At 49.3% G+C, this 17,745-nt stretch overlaps 1 protein-coding gene across 5 annotated transcripts in view; it reads left to right on the forward strand.

Annotated features, from left to right (window-relative positions):
• Positions 1 to 17,745, forward strand: part of SSX2IP (SSX family member 2 interacting protein) — a 472,212-nt gene that overhangs the window by 306,764 nt on the left and 147,703 nt on the right. For 2 of the 5 annotated variants that reach the window (XM_078645587.1, XM_078645596.1), the window contains exon 11: positions 15,243 to 15,416. The exons of 1 other annotated variant lie outside the window; for it this stretch is intronic. In XM_078645587.1, coding sequence (XP_078501713.1) covers positions 15,243 to 15,416 — 174 coding nt within the window. The remainder of the gene's footprint in view (positions 1 to 15,242; positions 15,417 to 17,745) is intronic. 2 more of the 5 variants (XM_078645605.1, XM_078645613.1) reach the window with 1 other exon arrangement.

Here is a 17,745-nt window from a genome sequence, read left to right on the forward strand (position 1 = left end):
ACCGTCCGGCCGCCCTCCTCGTGCCGCTCTGCCCTCAGTTCTCCTCTCAAGCCCCAGAGGGCAGACAGTGCGTCCGCAGTGGTCCCAGCGCCCGTCACGGACTGCACCACCAGGGGGGGCCACTATCAGGTGTTCTAATGCTGTGGTAGTCGAGCCTCGTACTCGGGCCCCCAGCGTCCGCCCAACACTCGGCCACGGCTAGTACCGTCTCTCAGGGGAATCACAAGCAGGCTCCACCGGCTCTCATTCGCCACGCAGCACTCGGAGGGGTGGATCGTCGCCTCCAAGTCCCGGCCAGGCGGAGACTGTACACCTCGGGGCCCGCATTCTCCTCAGTGCTCTCCCCTCCAGGGGCCGGGTCGGGTCAGTACCTCCGACAGAAGCCGCGCGGCGGGAGTGCTCGGGAGCCGCCGCGCGGGAGTCAGCAAGCGCCACCAGCCGCCCAGACAGCCAGTGCCTCTGCAATCCCGCTTTGTAGGGGGGGGTGCCGCTCAAGTCCCCGGCGCCGCGAGCCCGCTGGTCGCTCCTGCTGGGTGATCAAGGTGCGAGCGCCATTTTGCCCTCGGTGCCAATCAAGCCGCCGGAGCTCGCCCCGCTCTGCTCACTGCTCACAGGCGCCGCCGGGAGCCGTCGACGCCGCCTTTCAGCTCAGCGCCCCTTCCCACACAAACTCGTGGGTTAGGGAGCCACCAGCGCCCGATTGCCAGGATTAATGGAGGCTCAATCGCGGAGCCGAACGCTCAGGTGACCTCCACCATTGGCGCTCTAGCCACGCCCCTTCAGGTCATTCTTATGTATCAAGTTAACTTTACTTGGGTCGATTAAGATGCTATCTTTGTCAATACTACACAGACTTATAAACCCCAGAGAGCCAAGGAATCTCTTGTCTTCGTTCACATTTTAGACAGTCGGTTATAATTTCTTGGGTCAGGGTAGCTGATTTATTCCTCCAGACAGAATGCCAAAATAACGTGGGTCGAGCACTAATAAAATCAGATATAAAATGTAAATTTAGTTCCTTGTGGCAGATGTATTGGGAGGTGGAAATCGGCGCTCCCAGCAGCTTTTTACAGAACCGATTTTCCTCCTGCTGGATACACTGGTTCTTCGCCAGACCCCATACCTCTGCTCCATAGGTAGCTACGGGGACACATTGTATTTTAAAAATCTTTGCAATTACTTCAATAGCACCTGTTTTCTTAGGTCTGGGGATACTTAAAATGGAGTTGATGGCCTTTGAGAATTTGCTCATGGAGTGGGCCAAATGCCCAGTCCACGAGCCGTTCGCAGCAAAGACCATCCCCAAGTATGAGAAATTGTGAGTAGAGGTAAGTCGGTTGTTCACTACCAGTATAGAGTTGAGCTGACGTTTCCCTGGTCCGCATGACATGATGAATGACTTTTTAAAATTCACCCGTAAATCCAATCCGTCCATGTATTCTGTAAAATTTTTGACTAGGGTACACCGGGAGTTTGGGGTGCGGCCCATTAGGACCGCATCGTCAGTGTAGAGAAGTACAGGCAGCGACTTGCCATTTATTATAGGGACATCTGGAGTAGACTGTTCCAGATGGCTACTCAATCCGTTGATATAAATAATAAAAAGCAGGGGTGCTAAAATGCACCCCTGTCTTACTCCCCTTCCTACCTTAATTGGTCCTTATAATTCCCCTCCCATTCCTATCCTGACTCGCGCCTTAAGCTTAAGATCAGTGTGTAGGAATGGTAAATAATGGACCAATAAATGGTCCAAACCATAACTCAATAAGATAGACCAAAGTTTGGAACTGTTAACTAAATCAAAAGCGGATGACCGGTCCATAAACGCTAAATAAAAGGGGGCGGAACGAGCAGTGTTATATTTATTAATAACCAAATTAAGATTTAAATATTGTTCAACTGTGCCAATCCTACATCTAAAACCCAGTTGGCACGGGGATAAAATGACACTTTCCTCTGTCCAGTCTAAAATCCTGTTGTAAATAACACGGCCCAGAATCTTTAGGGTGTTATCGAGTAAGGAGATCGGATCCTGTTAATTACAGACCGATCTGTCACCCTTTTTGTATATTGGGACGATTACACTCATTGCCCATGTGTCCGGCATGGGTGCTTGGGGTAAACTATTAAAAACATTCACAAGGACTGGGGCCCATAGTGCCGGATTCCATTTTATAATATCTATAGGTAACCAATCGGGTCCTGGAGCCTTGTTTCCAAGGCTCTGTGTAATCGCCTCTTCTACCTCCGCCAATGTTATCTGTAAATTGCCAAGGTGGCCCTGCACGTAATGATCCGAGCTGTGTGATGGCAAGGCATAGATTTTAGAAAAGTTGTTTTCCCAAGAACTGCTAGTGATAGTGCAACTGACAGGTGTTAACTGTTGGCCAATATTACGCAAGTCTCTTACTGCGGACCAAAATAAGTTACCAGACTTCACTCCTGCTGTTTCTGCGAGGGCCTCCCATCGCTTACTCAGAAGGATGCCCTTCTGCTCGTTTATTGTAATTTTATAAACTTTCCTAGCTGCACTGACATCTGCCCTACATCTTGGTTTAGCTGTTAGGGCCTTACGCAATTTCTTATTGGCCTCAGAGCAGTTGTGGTCAAACCATCTTGGGTCTTTTCGACCCTGGGAGAGTGGCACTGATAGAAGGGATCTAATCATGGAGCATATTTTAATGAAATCTTGAATTACATTGGGACATGGTGCTGTCGTAGATAGACATAAATTAATTAGTCTGGTGCCCTGTTAATAGGGACTCAGTTATTTCCCCGCTATCTATCCCCTTCCACTTTAGTCTTAATTGGTCTGTTGAAGGGGTTATATCCCTCGTCCCCTTGAGCAGTAACATACACGGGCCGTGGGGTTAATCTTAAGGCCACTGTCAAAGGGTTGTGATCCCCAAAATCTGTTGCAAGAACCTCTTTGGCCGATAGGCGGTCCGCCAGGCAGGGAGAGACAAAAATTAAATCAATGGTTGAAGCACTATCCCTGCCTCTATATGTCGGCACCAGCTCGGTTGTAGTGGGTGAGCCTAAATCCATTGCATTACTAAGAATGTATTTACTAAGAAAAGAGTTTAGTTCTAGTCCCCTCCGCACGGCTGGATCCGCCTCTCGTATGCCTGTATTTCGGGTATCTATTGGGAGCTTGGCATTAAAATCCCCCCCAGAAGGATTCCATGCCCTCACCTGAGCCTTGAATTTTCTCTAATTTAAAAATAAATTTAAAAAGCCCAATGACATTCTTATTTGGAATAGAATAAAAATCATTATTATAAAAATGTATTAGATAAAAAGGGGCTCTACGCTTGTATTCTGTTACTTGTATATTAGGGTTGTTTGTGTTTATTGTCTTGAAACTCCCACCAGCTGCTATACTGATCCCGATAAATAGGGCCCCTGCTGCACGGCCGAAATTTGGCTTGGGCGCCACTACGCTAAAGCAGTGGAATCCTTCTATGTACAACTCATGAGTGGCCCATGTTTCTTGAAACATTATTATATCCTGAGAGGATAATATATGTAGCCACTCTGTATCGGCGAGTCTTGACTCAAGGAAGGCTACATTCCAGCTTAAAACTCTAGGGTCAGAGTCATTATTACTTCTATTATTGTTCTTAGGAACCTTACCTGTTGACCCACCACCGGTTTTAACATGGCTAGTGCCATCCTCTGCCTGCCCATGATGATCAGTAAAAATTAATGACTGCATATTGCATGTTTCCAGGGGTTCCTGTTCCTTGCTAATGGCAGGTAAATTGATACCTAAAGGGTCCCTTGGTATGTTTTCATTTGCCATCCTATCTAGCAGTCAGTCTTGTGCATCTAGGTTGGAAAAAGCTAGATCAAATCGGTTCAATGTTGGCACATTGTACTCATACCTCCCCTGATTGTGAGCACTAGTTTGTGGTTGGCATCTGTACGTAGGTAAAAGAAGGGGGGTCTGATAGAAGAAACCTAGAGGTAGAATATGTATCCCTTCCCTGCCCATGTGCCTTGTCCCTGCTCTCTCCAAGATATTTTGTACTACCTCTATTGAACCAAGATTCTGTATTATGCAATCACCTCTGCTAGATTGAATCGATATACCTATCCATGGGACCCTTCTGGCCAATTTAAAAGTCCTGAAACAAGCAGCTGCCCAGTCCAGTCTTAGTGTCCAATGGGTGAAGTGCCCTATTTCTTAAAGAGCTCCAATGTTCCACTGTGTTGGGAGCTAAAGGTGGTACATTGGAGAGAACAATTAACATAGGGTGTACATTCGGGGGGTAAATTAAAATAATCCTTGCTATGAGCAGTTTGTACAATAATTGAACTATCCCCAGTCAGGCCCCTATTGTTCCCCTCACTTGATGTCCCCCCCCCCCTTTGATGTCGAACTTGCCCCAATGGTGCATGGTGCATGGTGCATGGTGTAGGGACATGTGTGCCCGCTCTGATGGGATCATTATTTACAATAGATGGCTGATTGAGGACGGGTGCCAAGCATGCACTAGACCCCCCCTGATGCTACCAAAGTTCCATTTGATAACTGGCTAGGCTGGGTCGATAGTTTTTGCTCTGATATTTAGTCTTATATTGATATCGGCAAGTTTGGTTAGCAGTGGATTTAACAATACCGCAAATTTGTCTACTAGCTTGGATAATAACACATCTCCTAAATCAATTTGGGGCTGCTTGCAGGGGCAGTGACATCCAGAGGTACTTGAATCAGAGGGGCTGATGACTGTTACCTCATCAAGGGGGTCAGTCTTCCCACGGGCAAAGCCTTTTGTTTTAGCTGCTTTGTTAGTTTGTTGGGTTGTAGCGGGTAAATCCCTCGCCTTCCTTTTCCGTGTTGTATTTAAAACTGTATTTTCCCCCACCCTGTAACTGGCGTGTAGATCGTGTGACGATTTGGGGGGGTGAAAGGGGCGAGGGGGTCAAAGGGGCGAGGGGGTCGTTCCTACGGTTATAATAGGTAGTTCTGTGGCTGCCATCTCTGGCTCAGAGGGCCCAATGGCTGGATGGTGAATACTAATTAGGCTGCATTCAGCTTGTTTTGGTGAGTTAAAAGAGGGACCCCCTATGGATGTTACAATGGGAACACAACGTGTCTCCATTGATCATCTTTTTTGCGTGAACTTAATCTCTTTGTTTAGGAATGATTCTGCCCGGATAAAAAAGGCATGAAGGGTACCCACAGCCCCATTACCCCCAACCCCATTGCGAGTACTCATAATTCAGCAATGAGGTAATAGGCAGAAAAATTGAATATTAATATAGCTTACAGCAAATGGTAATAGACCATTAAATATAAAGTCACGGACCACGTTGACAAAGTCCAAAAAATGTAAGTCCAATGTTCCGATGAAAGAGAGGTGGTCCTGCCCTGCCTTATCCTGCCTCTGACTGCCTCAGACGGCCTGCCCTTTACCCAGGCTTAGCCCGGCGCCGCCCGCGCGCGTCCCGTGACGCAGGGGCTCTCCTTGAACAGGCGTGTGCCGCTGGGGACACTGGGCAACGTAGTCCCCCACTCACTGCGGCTGCGCCCAGATTCCAAGAGGCTGCGGCAGCGGGGGGGAGACCAGCGTCGGGGGCAAGGAGTGCGGCACCGTCAACGGGGACCAGGGACTGCAGCAAATAGTCACGGTGAGTCTAAAAGTTAAAGTAGAGCCTCGTAAGTCATTATTTCACATGGTGCAGACTTCATTTTCAGGGCCAATGGATACTATCGTCACAGCGGGGGAGGGACCGGTTAAGTTGTTATCTTAAAATGTTTTGTGCGCGTGTGGGGGAAGATGTCAAATCCTGCTGGTAAAGGCGGGGAGTTTATTATGGCAGAATCAGAAAGCGAGTGGCTCTTTAATCATGGCGCTGAGCACTCGCAGCGATCTCTCGGCCTACTTCTCGCACGGGCCCGGGCTGCCATGTGAAAATCAAAAATCTAATTCGACCGGTGCAGCGCCTAATTTAGGTACAGCTGAACCTCACATCACTGAGTAGTTATCGAGAATTGCCACGGCCGCACAGGAACACAACGCAAAGAAATAAAGGTAACGCTGGTGCATAATAGTTATGTGGATTATTAATAAATATTTTCTACTGTCAAACATCTGCTTTACTTCATAATATCACCCATCATCATTGCTTTAGGGTCCGCATTTAAGACCTCAGAGTGGTGACCCGGTTGCCTAGCAACCCGAACGCGCGCGAGGAGATGGCGATAGGTCGATGGATGTGTACAGGGAACCGGAGCGAAATGCTCCGACTGCTGACTATCCTGCTGCGCTGCCCCCGGCGGTTACACATTTCCATTGAGTTATTTTATGATCAGGCCAGTATGGTATTGAAATATCTCTTTAGCCTTTCTCATTCTGCTAAGAAATGACAGGCCTGTGGTGTCGGGAACACAGGGGCAATGAGGGCCTATGCCACGAAGTGGGGCCTAACTACTTTGGACAATGAATGATGCTGACACTCTCTGCTGGTTAGGGCCAAAGACCCCGAACGGTCTTGCGCCCGTTTATTTATACCCAGGGGCTACCCCGACCCTGAGGTATTTGCGTGCGTGCGTGTGTGCGTGTGTAAACGGGCCGGGTGGCTCCGTTACTACATCCCTCCAAACTCACGGATCAATAGTCCGGGTCATGAGTTTCTTGGGCGATCCCACTCTCCATGCATAGTCTCTCAGTCTCTGGCTGGGAGTTGGGTTTGGCTTCGACGATTCTTTGTGTCGCTCGGAGAGGTTTCGGGTTTCCCTCAGGGCATTCGCCGTGATATTATTCCTCTCCGGTTCAGGTCTTGGCGGGGTTGTTTCTTCTTCCCGCTGGCTTGTCGGTGGCTCGTTGTCTGCCTGGCCGTTTTCCTCGTCCTCAGCGCACTCAGGTGTTAAACTGGCATCTTCACGCCCCCGAGGGATGAGTTTGAACCATGACACGTTCCGCGTCACTGCTCTCGTGCCTCGGGTTTCGGACACCATGGTGCCTTGGACGTTGACGATCTCCCACACTTTGGGTTCATAGGCGGTGTCGTACTTCCAGTTCTGATGTCTGTTTTTGAGGACAACTTTGTCACCGACCACCAGGGACCTGGGTTGGGCTCTCCGAGCTCGACTGGCTTTTTCATTTGTGCCTCTCCTTCGATCTTGAGTGGCATTTTGGTCTAGTTCAGGCGGGCACCAGGAGGGTGCAGCTGGTACACAGTCTCTTGGCACTTTCCTGAACAACAAATGTGCCGGGGCACAACGCGTGGTGGAATGAGGCGTTTGCCGATACGCGCTCAAGAATTGGGATAGACATTCCTTGCATCTTCTCCTTTCTCCACCCCAATCTGAAGTGCGCGATTCAAAGTTCGCATGAACCTCTCGACTTCCCCGTTTGCTTGAGGCCATTGCGGGGTGATTTTCCTGTGATGGATGCCTCTTGCGGTCAGATAGGTCTGAAAATCCTTCCCTTGAAAAGGTGGGCCGTTGTCCGATCTTATCTCTTCAGGTAGGCCCATCATGGCGAACACTCTTTCCATGGCCCTTTTCACATGTGTGAACGCAGTGGAGGGCACCGCCTCCACTACCGGGAATCGTGAGTAGGAGTCGATCAACACAAGCGCGTGTCGTCCGTCCGGGAAGGACCCAAAATCGACACTGATTTTTGACCACGGCTCGTGACCGGGGTCCTCGGTGATCACCGGGTGGGGGGGCTGGGTCCTGGCCTGTGATGGTGCACGAGTGGCAGTTGCTGATTTCTTCCTCTACTGCGGAGTCCATGCCGGGAAACCACACTCTGCTGCGTAGTCGTGCTTTTGTTTTCGACACCCCCTGATGGCCTTGGTGAGCCAGGCGCACCACCTCTTTCTGTAGACTGACGGGAATTACAATCGCTGTTCCACGGAGGACTATTCCATGGGGTCCCACGCTGTGCTCGCGCTGGGCCCTCCACATCTGTTGTCTTGACTGTTGTTCCGCGGCCGTGAGGGCACTGACCCCATCCAGGAAATGTTTCCTGTTGCGATTTTGTTAGGGTGGCCTTCACTCGGTTGAGGCACTCGTCTTCCTCGGTAGCCTTCCCGATGACTTCCAGCGTGAGGGCCACTGGGCAAGCCTCTTGCGACAGCATCCTTACGAATTCTTCGACCTCCTCCGCGTCTACTGACCCCTGATCGGTGGCTGTCATTCCGGGGTGTCTTGATAGGCAGTCAGCCGGGTTGTCTGCTCAGGGACGGTAGATGACTTCAAAACGGTAGGTCTGCAGTTGGACGGCCCACCTTTCGATGAAGGGAGGAGCAAGTCTGGCCGTCCCCGCGAACAGCGGCACCAAGGGTTTGTGGTCTGAAACGACCTTAAACTCGTGGCCATACAAGTATAGGTGAAAGTGTTGGCATGCCCACTTGATGGCCAGAGCCTCCCGCTCGATCTGAGCGTACCTCATTTCGGTTGCCGTCAACGCCCGACTAGCGTAGGCAGTGGGCACCCATTCGTGTGCTTCTGTCTCCTGCATGAGGTCAGCCCGAGGCCAACCGGGCTCGCGTCCACAACCACTTCTGTACGCCGATGGGGCCTGAAGTAGGCCATGACCTTGTCGTTGATCAATGCATTTTTGATGGCCGTGAAAGCCTCGTCCTCTCTTGCAGAACATGTCCTTGGTTGGCCCGTCTTGGTCAGCATGCGTAGCGGTTCTGAGCGGGACGCCAGACCGGGGATGAAGCGGCCACAGTAAGTGGCCATCCCTAGGAAGCTTCTGAATTCAGATACGGATGTTGGTTTCGGCGCCGACCTGATTGCTTCTGCCTTTTTCGGATCCACTTGCAGTCCTTCCCTCGAATATGTATCCAAAGAATTCTACTAACTTCCTATAAAAGGAGCACTTGTCCCGATGTAGGGTGAGACCGTGATCGGCCAGGCGTTGCAGGGTGGCACGGAAGTGTACATGATGCTCTTCTAGTGTCTTCGAAAAAACGAGTATGTCGTCACTTAGGTTTATAACTCCAGACAATCCTGACAGCGTCTCCCTAATGGCGTTCTGGAAAACTTCAGCGGCTGACGACACGCCGAAGCTTAACCGCTTGTACCTCCGAAGTCCGACGTGAGTGGAGAAGGTGGTTATATTGCGGCTATCCGGATGTAGCTCGAGCTGGTGATACCTGGCGTTTAGGTCCAGCTTCGAAAACCACGGGCTCCGTTTAGGTCCGTTACAATTTCGTCCATCGTGGGCCTCTGGTGCCTCTCTCTATTCCCTGCCTTGTTGGGTAGGCGCTTGTCTTCTCACAGGCGTATCGCGCCCGGCTGTTTCGGTTTCGGTGCTATCACGAGATGCGATACCCACGGTGTTGGGCCCAACACCTTCTCTATGATGCCCAAGTCTTCGAGTTTCCGCAACTCTTCTTCTACCTGCGGCCGCAAATGAAACGGTACCCTTCTTTGCCTTAGGGCTGTCGGTCTGACTGTGTGGTCCACATGGAGCTTGAAAGTTTTTCCTTTCAGGCGACCGAGTCCTTGAAACAGGGCAGGGAAGTCTTTCAGCATCGCGTCTGCATGCAACTCATGCACTTGTCGTGCAAAAAACACCAGCTGGAGGTCTTCGGCTGTGTGGCAGCTGAGCAGCGTGCCACGTCTTCCACCCGTTAAGTGGAAGATCGTCTTTACCTCTTGGTCATTAGAGGCAGCGACTACTTCTATCACTCCACGCAGTGGAAGCGGGTCGTCACTGTCGTAGGTATAGATCTTGGCCTTTGATGGGGATAGTGGCGGGCGTGGAGACAGCTGTTCATATTGAGCACTATCCATTACGTTCACCGACGCCCCTGTGTCGAGTGCTTGTACAGGGGAACCGGCTATAGATATCTCACACATGGGGGGGGTGGCCTCCTCCTCGAAACTTCTCTCCCTACGAAGGATACAAAGAAAACATCGTCATCGTCATCTTCAAGGTGAAACGCCGACTGTGATACGTCGCTGCATGGTCCTGGGTCTTCCAGCGACAGCTGTCTCACGGCATGTGCGGGGCTCCTCAAGCCCGGTCCGGGGCAGCGACTGCCGCTGCTGCGGCACATTTTCGCGAAGTGGTTCATTTTTCCGCAGTTTGAGCATACTTTGCCTTTTGCGAAACATCTCCCTCCTGTGGGGTGATCCATGCCACAGTTCCCGCATGCTGCGCGTGGCGTCGTTGGAGCGCTCCCTCTTTGTGTCGGCGGACGTCGGCGGATCGCATCCACGTGCTCCTCCTTGATGGTTGGGACTTTCGCCGCTACTCCGGGGCGGTCTAGGGCGGCTTGCAACTCATCGGCCCTGGCATTGGAGAGTTCAAGCGATCTTGCAAGAACGAGGATTTCATCAAGAGAGATCCGCGGCTTCCTGAGGATGAGGCGTCTGAGTTGCACTGACCTCCAACCCTGGATGATTTGCGCGCGTATCTCTAGTCGTTGGTCCGGCAGTTCGCAAGCCAACGCCAGCTTTTGCAGCCTCGCGTAGAATATGTCCATAGATTCCGTCTCGCCTTGTCGCGCTTGGCGTAACTTGAACCATTCGTAGTCCGGATTCACTCTGGGGTCAAAATATCGGTTAAGTGCTGTGACCGCCGCATCGTAGTCATGGGCCTCGCCTCTGTCCGGCAGTGTTTCGAAGAGCTTGTAGAGTTCATCTCCCCCGTAACACATCAGTAGTGAGCGTTTTACTCTCCCATCAGTCTCTCTAACTCCGACGTAGTAGTGGTCTAGCCTCCCTATCCACAAGTGCCAGCTCGCTGCCGCCGTAAAGGAGTCAGAGAGTTCGCTGAACGGTGGGAGGGGCGCTGCGAGACTGTGGCCGGGAGGAGCCGGTGTGGCGGCCGCCACTGGGCCCGCGGTATTCGCGGCGACTTGAGGTTGTGCGGCAGCCTGTGGCCCAGCCGGTTGTGGGGCCTGCTGTTGCGTTGGCGCTACTGCTGCGCCGCCGTCGTTTGCTTGCTGTATGCTCGTGCAGTGCGATGGGCCGGCACGTGGCAGATGCCTGCAGTGTAGAACTGTGCCTCTCTATGAGGTAGGCGGGTGGGGCCTCTCCGTGGTGTGGCTCCTGGGATCCCCGTTGACGTAGTGCCAGTGGTGGAGATGCCATAGGCAGGTGGCAGGACTTGAGGCACTGTGGACTGCCCTCCCCAGTGTGTACTGATGAGCATGTACTGGGCCTGTAGGGTATGCTTCCCTATGTGGTAGGCCTGAGGACGTCGTGTGAGCACAGCTCTGAGGCTCCACTGTCTGGCGTGCTTCACGGCGGTGGGCACTGCCAGCGCGTAGCTGCCTCCTTTCCTCGTGGGGCCCAAGACGTGAGACGTGCACGCTCGTGTGCAGGGGGGGCCAGCAGCAGCTGGGCCGGGCGCGGGGCCCGATCCCTCCCCCCGACGCACACCGAGGCCTGCTTGCGTCCGCTTGATGCGTGCAAGGCGTGGGGGCCGAAATAGTCCCCGTCCCCCCCCCCCCGATACGCCCAGAATTGGCAGTGGGTCACGTGCCTGCGACGCGCACGCAATCAGCCAGCCCGCACGGGAATGCGGCTGCGGTATACCGGGTTGCTGGGGCTGCGGGCTGGGCAGGGCCGCACACACGGGCCGCGGACCTCGTTGGGAGAGGCCCGGGCTCACCTTCGGCGCCGCGGCCTGGCGCAAGTGCAATGCTGGGGCACTCTGCGGATGCTGGAGATGTCCGACGAAGGGCAACGGGACACGTTCTTCCACGTGGCAGCCTCACGCCGAGGGCTCGAGCGCGACAGGCGCGAGCCCTCCAGGCAGGAGGCAACGGTGGGACACTTCTGCGGGGCGAGGCGTGGGACGAGACCCGCCTCGTCACCAGTGTGGTGTCGGGGACACAGGGGCAATGAGGGCCTATGCCACGAAGTGGGGCCTAACTACTTTGGACAATGAATGACGCTGACACACTCTGCTGGTTAGGGCCAAAGACCCCGAGCGGTCTTGCGCCGGTTTATTTATACCCAGGGGCTACCCCGCCCCTGAGGTGTATGCGTGTGTGTGTGCGTGTGTAAACAGGCCGGGTGGCTCCGTTACTACAAGGCCCTGTGAACAGTAATGCTCACTAAGGACATATATAATATGGAGCCGGGAAGGAGATTCAGACGGGCCAAAGAACAGCGCTGCGCAGAGAGCTCTATTATAGAAAATCAGCCTTGCGTTGAGATTACATATTATACGGCTCACTAGGATGGCTCGATCCGCTTTAAAGCTGGATGCTTCTTTTACTGCAAACATTTCTTCCGTTGTTAAAAGCTAAGGTTTTTCATGAGGGTGGTTCGACGTCTATCCGCTTTAAAGCTGGATGCTTCTTTTACTGCAAACATTTCTTCCGTTGTTAAAAGCTAAGGTTTTTCATGTGGGTGGTTCGACGTCTATCCGCTTTAAAGCTGGATGCTTCTTTTACTGCAAACATTTCTTCCGTTGTTAAAAGCTAAGGTTTTTCATGAGGGTGGTTCGACGTCTATCCGCTTTAAAGCTGGATGCTTCTTTTACTGCAAACATTTCTTCCGTTGTTAAAAGCTAAGGTTTTTCATGTGGGTGGTTCGACGTCTATCCGCTTTAAAGCTGGATGCTTCTTTTACTGCAAACATTTCTTCCGTTGTTAAAAGCTAAGGTTTTTCATGAGGGTGGTTCGACGTCTTGTCATCCCAGGGACTCCATTTTAAAATGTCCTTTAATCATTCGTCTTTCTTATTCTTTTGTTAAACAGATTCGAATATCAAAAACTACTCAGGCTTCATACGGTGGATTTGCTTAAATGTTTAGAATGTTGTTTTATAATAAATGTATGCAATTGATGCAATTAGTTAGGCTTCTGCAAGTTAAAAGAAAGAATAGGAACGATTATTTATGAAGCACACAAATTGTCCATTTGGAGGCCGATTTACCATAACTGGCGATTTTAGTTGCTTTTACATGCATACATTGCGACAAGAAAATGGACAGATACATGTTCTATTCATGTCTCCTAGCCTTCCGACTGACTTCATATGTTTAACATGAGTTACATTTAATTGTAAGACCATATAATAAACAAGCACTGGAAAAGCCAATAGGCCTGGCTGGCATTTTGAGTCCTGACAAAACAAATGGGGGAATATTTACAAGCCCATTGAGACACTTTTGCCACGTTAAGTGTCGCAAAAGTGTCGCATGTGGCTTGTAAATCTGCCTCTAGGTATGTAGATAGCGACGCTGTCAAGACAGACCTAAAAAGTAAAACCGTTTTAATTCCACACATTCAGGCTAATAGAATCCCAAGCAGAGGTCTTAATATCACTGTGAGAAAAAGGTGCCATACCTTATTGCAGTTGATGTAGCATTTCTTCTTCACAGAGAGCTAAACTGTTACACAGGAATGAACTTACCACTGACCAGTAGACTATAAATACGAATTGGGCTCATCTAAGAACTCTAATTTGCAATTTTTCAGTTCATAACATTAAAATAGAAAAATACGTCTTATACGCTTGCTGCAAACAAACAATGTGTGCTTTTTGGCTGATCACATGAATTTGACCTGTGCTCTCCTTCAGATGGCTTTTTTCAATGATGACTTATTACGTTTTTACCTCAAACACATTTTTGAACGGATGAACTCTTTGGTTCTAGGTTTTTTTAGTTCTAGGTCGTGGGTTGTGGAGTAATTGGTGTCGAAGGTCATAGGCTGCTTTACTGTCATTAGCCAGGGCACTTCTCTTTGGCTGCATATAGCAGCTCTCTTACCTCAAACACACAAATGTCATCAACCCTGCTAGGGATTTGTTAATGCTGTTTATACAAACGTTATTTTACTTTAGACGGCATCAGTTTTCTCTACATATTCCTTTAATTCCATGTGGCTCGAACAGTCTTCCCAAAAGAGTGGTTTCCGGCTTGGTGGGAAGAAAAGGTGCCATTTTTGGGCTGTGGTCAAAAGAACAAAAGGCAAATTACCTTGAATGGAGTCTGATAAACAGAATGGGTTGCCATCAGATTAAAATAAATCGAATGTTTCTTCTCAAGTTGGTCGAAAACCCCAAAATCACCAAATCTGCATAATTGATTAAATGAAAACTAAAAAGTAAATAAACATTGTAGACCAGTGTGAAAAATTAGAGATATTGGTCCATGTAACTTGTGAACGTGAAATCCAGGACTTCAAGCATCTGACGGAGTGAAGCTGGTCTTTGTGGCAGTGTGAGAACCGACGCTGGTGCCACAGGAAGATACCCGACTCCCTCCAGGCACTGTATAAGCTCCCACTGTTGGACAGTGGCCGGGCATGGTTCTCTCAAGCAGTTGTGAGAAGCTCCCACTAACCAGCAGGGCTGTTCATGGCTCTCTTGGGCAGTGTGAGACGCTTGTGTGAGTGACCAGTGTTTGAAGCTTACGCTGTGTGTGGGAAGAGCTGGCACTGGGGCTCTCACACTGGTGTGCAGGAATGTATGACGTTACATCGCATTCATTTACAACGCGGTAGTTTACATCGTGTTCGTTACAATCCAAGTTGTTACAATGACCTACGCTAGAGGCGCTGGACTTATGAATAGTATGATTTACTATTCCAACTCCAGTGTGTGGAGCAGTAGGGAAGATGTTGGAACAGTAAATCATACTATTCCTAAGTCCAGCGCCTCTAGCGTAGGTCGTTGTAACGACTTGCATTGTAATTACCACATTGTAAAGCTATTGTGGTGTAATGACCGCGTTATAAAGGTCGTTCTCCGGTGTGCAGTGTTAGAAGCTCCCACCAATTAGCAATGGTAGGACATGGCTCTCGCGGGCAGTATGAGAAGCTCCCACTTTCAGGCAGTGGCTGGAAATCAACGTTGGATTGGTAACGCAGGCACTCGGGCAATGCCCGAGGAGCCGGTATCCGACTTCCAGCTGTGGGCTGCTGTTCTGAGCAGCATGAGGGCCGATTTGGGCGGTTTCTGCATTGTTGGATGCCGCCAGTGGCCCAGTGGGTGCCAGAGTGGCCTTTCTGGAGGCAGATGGCCGTCCATTACCTCCCTTTTGCAAACAGGCAGAGGTCATTCCCTTTCTCTCGCTGTGCCTGTCCCATTAAAATATATATATATATATATATATATATATATATATATATATATATATATATATATATATTTTGAGAGGGGGCAGGGGGCCTGAGCAAAAGTGGTCTCACTTGTTTTCAGGTGTGTTTCACCAGTGTAAAATAATCCGTCATTGTTCTGAACGGTAAGCAACCCAAAAATCTATTGTGGATCATTGCAAATTAAATATGTTTTATATTTATAGCAGCAGCTTGCTCCTCCCAGTGATGACGATACAACTACACTCCTAAAGGATTGTTATCTGTTAGAAGATAAAGAGCGCTTACAGGAAGAATGGAGGCTATTTAGTGAACAAAGAAAAAACTTTGAGAGCGAACGCAGAAGCTTTACAGAAGCTGCCATTCGGTTAGGACAAGAGGTAGGTTCTAAATATAAAACGAAAATAAACTACGTACCATTGTCTCCCCTCAAGCATACTCTGAATAGTATTTGACTCAGTAGTTCTTATACCATCCAGAAGAATTTTCCTACCTCATGTAAAGCTCGTTAAACTGTTAATTTCCTATGGAAATTGAACCTCTGATTACACAATGTGACATACATAGCAGGTATTCTGTTTCAAAGTCACTTTACTTACTTACTGCTCTTATTTTGTAAATTATCAGTTTCATGAATGTTTATCGTCTGGTTTCACATGCGTGTAACATTGCTAGAACTACTGATGTTCATCCTGTATTGTATATTTGTCATGTACATTGTGGCCACTTATTTACAGTGTCCTTGCATGTATTTATGCAGCCTATCCAGGGAAAATAGAATAGCCTAAAACCATCAGGTGATGATCTTCTTCTGCCTGCTGATGTTGATACCTATATGCTTGTGCCTCTGAATCCCTGTTGTTTGAGAGTCAAATATTAGGACCTTGCTGTCCTGTCTTCTTGTAGAGAAGTGTGGCTCAATGGTTCGAGCGGCAGACCCTGATGCAGTAGTCTGGCCGGGACCAGGGTTCAATTCCCGCCTCGGCGGGTCTCGGGCTCAATTTCCTCGGACCTGATAATTCTCGCCTCGGTGCCTATTCTAATCATAAGTCCCACTCTGCACCTCTGGGCAATAGCTTGCTTAATCTCTACAACGGCCCCAACAACGCTGAGGATGCCTGACTTCACCTTGGGGGTGCCCAGGAGTGGGCTCCTCACAGGGAAAGGCCAGGAAGGGTTCCTTGGTGGTATTCGTACAAGTGCCGAGATGCCTACGGGTAGTCGTGCGCTATACAAGTGCGTAATCATTTCATCATCATCATCATCATTTCATCATCATTTCATCATTGCCTATCTTCCATTTCAACCTTGTCTGTACCTAGCAATTGCACTCCAACATCATACTTAGGTTCATTCCAATTTAGAATTGGAGGGAGGGTTGGTCTTGAATTAAATTTATCTGGTCTCTCCCAGGCCTCTAAGTGCATATAGCTGGCTTACTCAATATCTGATGCACTCTGTGTAGAGAAGTGCAGAGGTGCATTTAGTTTCCAGCAGTTTTAACCTCCTTATTGAGACAAGGAATCTACTTAAGGCATTAGGATTTACATCGAACTGTATAATTATAGCACCAAGCTGTATGTCTTCAGGTTCTGATGTCAGTCAGATTGCGTGGATGGAACTCTTCTGGTGATGGAACCTATTCTCCAGCATTAGATTTTTCGTATATTCACTTGCTTGAGTTTCCCCATCTTCAGGCCGGGAATCTCCAGTAATCTTAAAATAGCAGAACACTGTTTAAATTGCCATAGTACTCAACAAAAGTGTTTGTTTGGTAGCAAATTGCCTAATTTGAAAACTCTAATGTATGCCAATGAGGTTGACGTGTTAAGCTCTCCTACTCCCTCTAGAGGCCATTATAGCTCAGACTTCTGCGGCTCATGTGTGAGAAGGTTTCCAACGGTAATTCTGCTCTGCCCTCTCAGTGACCATACTGTTACTTTTCTAGTCTACCTTGGAACTGACATAGCCCTACCTTCAGATTTCAGAGTACTGTTAGTTGTTTTTAGGGTATATTTTCTGGATAACACCCACATTCTAGGCCAGGGTGACCTCTGTCACCAATGTCATTGTGACTTACAGAAAAAAATCTCTCTAATTCCTGCTCTACCTTTGGGATGGAATAAGATCTGTACTGATGTTCCACGTAAGCAGTATATGTATTGCCTATATCCAGTGAACAAGTCTCCATGTTGTGGAATTTGAAGGAATTTTCCTTCTATGGCCGTGAAGGACAGAGAGAGGAGGGTGGCACTCTGTTTTGGAAATTAAAAAGAAAATAACCTCCTCTCCCGTCTGTGTGTGTTTGTGGGGGGGGGGGGGGGGGGGGGGGGGGGGAAGGGGAAGGGGGGAGGTTGGCTCTTGTCTGGGAATGATTTAGTGAAAAGTGCTCCACAAAGTACTTCCACAAAGCCAGCGCATATAAGGAAACTTGCAGGGTTTCCTGAGTTTGACTTGAAAATTAAAGTGCCTGCAGCCACCCCTTCGCAAGACAAAAATAGAGTTTCCTCTGTAAAGCACTCAAGGAACGAAAAATACCAATCTGCGTACAAAACAGCTCAAATCTGAATTACTATGATGTCCTGTGTCAGCTGATTTCTTCACTGGTGACTTGTCATCTTGCTCTGTGATGAAGAAGAAACCATTGTCGTTGACATTCAAATTGTCACCGATGGCACAACCCTCTGTGATAACAGTGAAGATATAGTC

The sequence above is a fragment of the Lissotriton helveticus genome, chromosome 1_1 (genome assembly GCF_964261635.1).
Source record: "Lissotriton helveticus chromosome 1_1, aLisHel1.1, whole genome shotgun sequence".
Taxonomy (NCBI): Eukaryota; Metazoa; Chordata; class Amphibia; order Caudata; family Salamandridae; genus Lissotriton; species Lissotriton helveticus.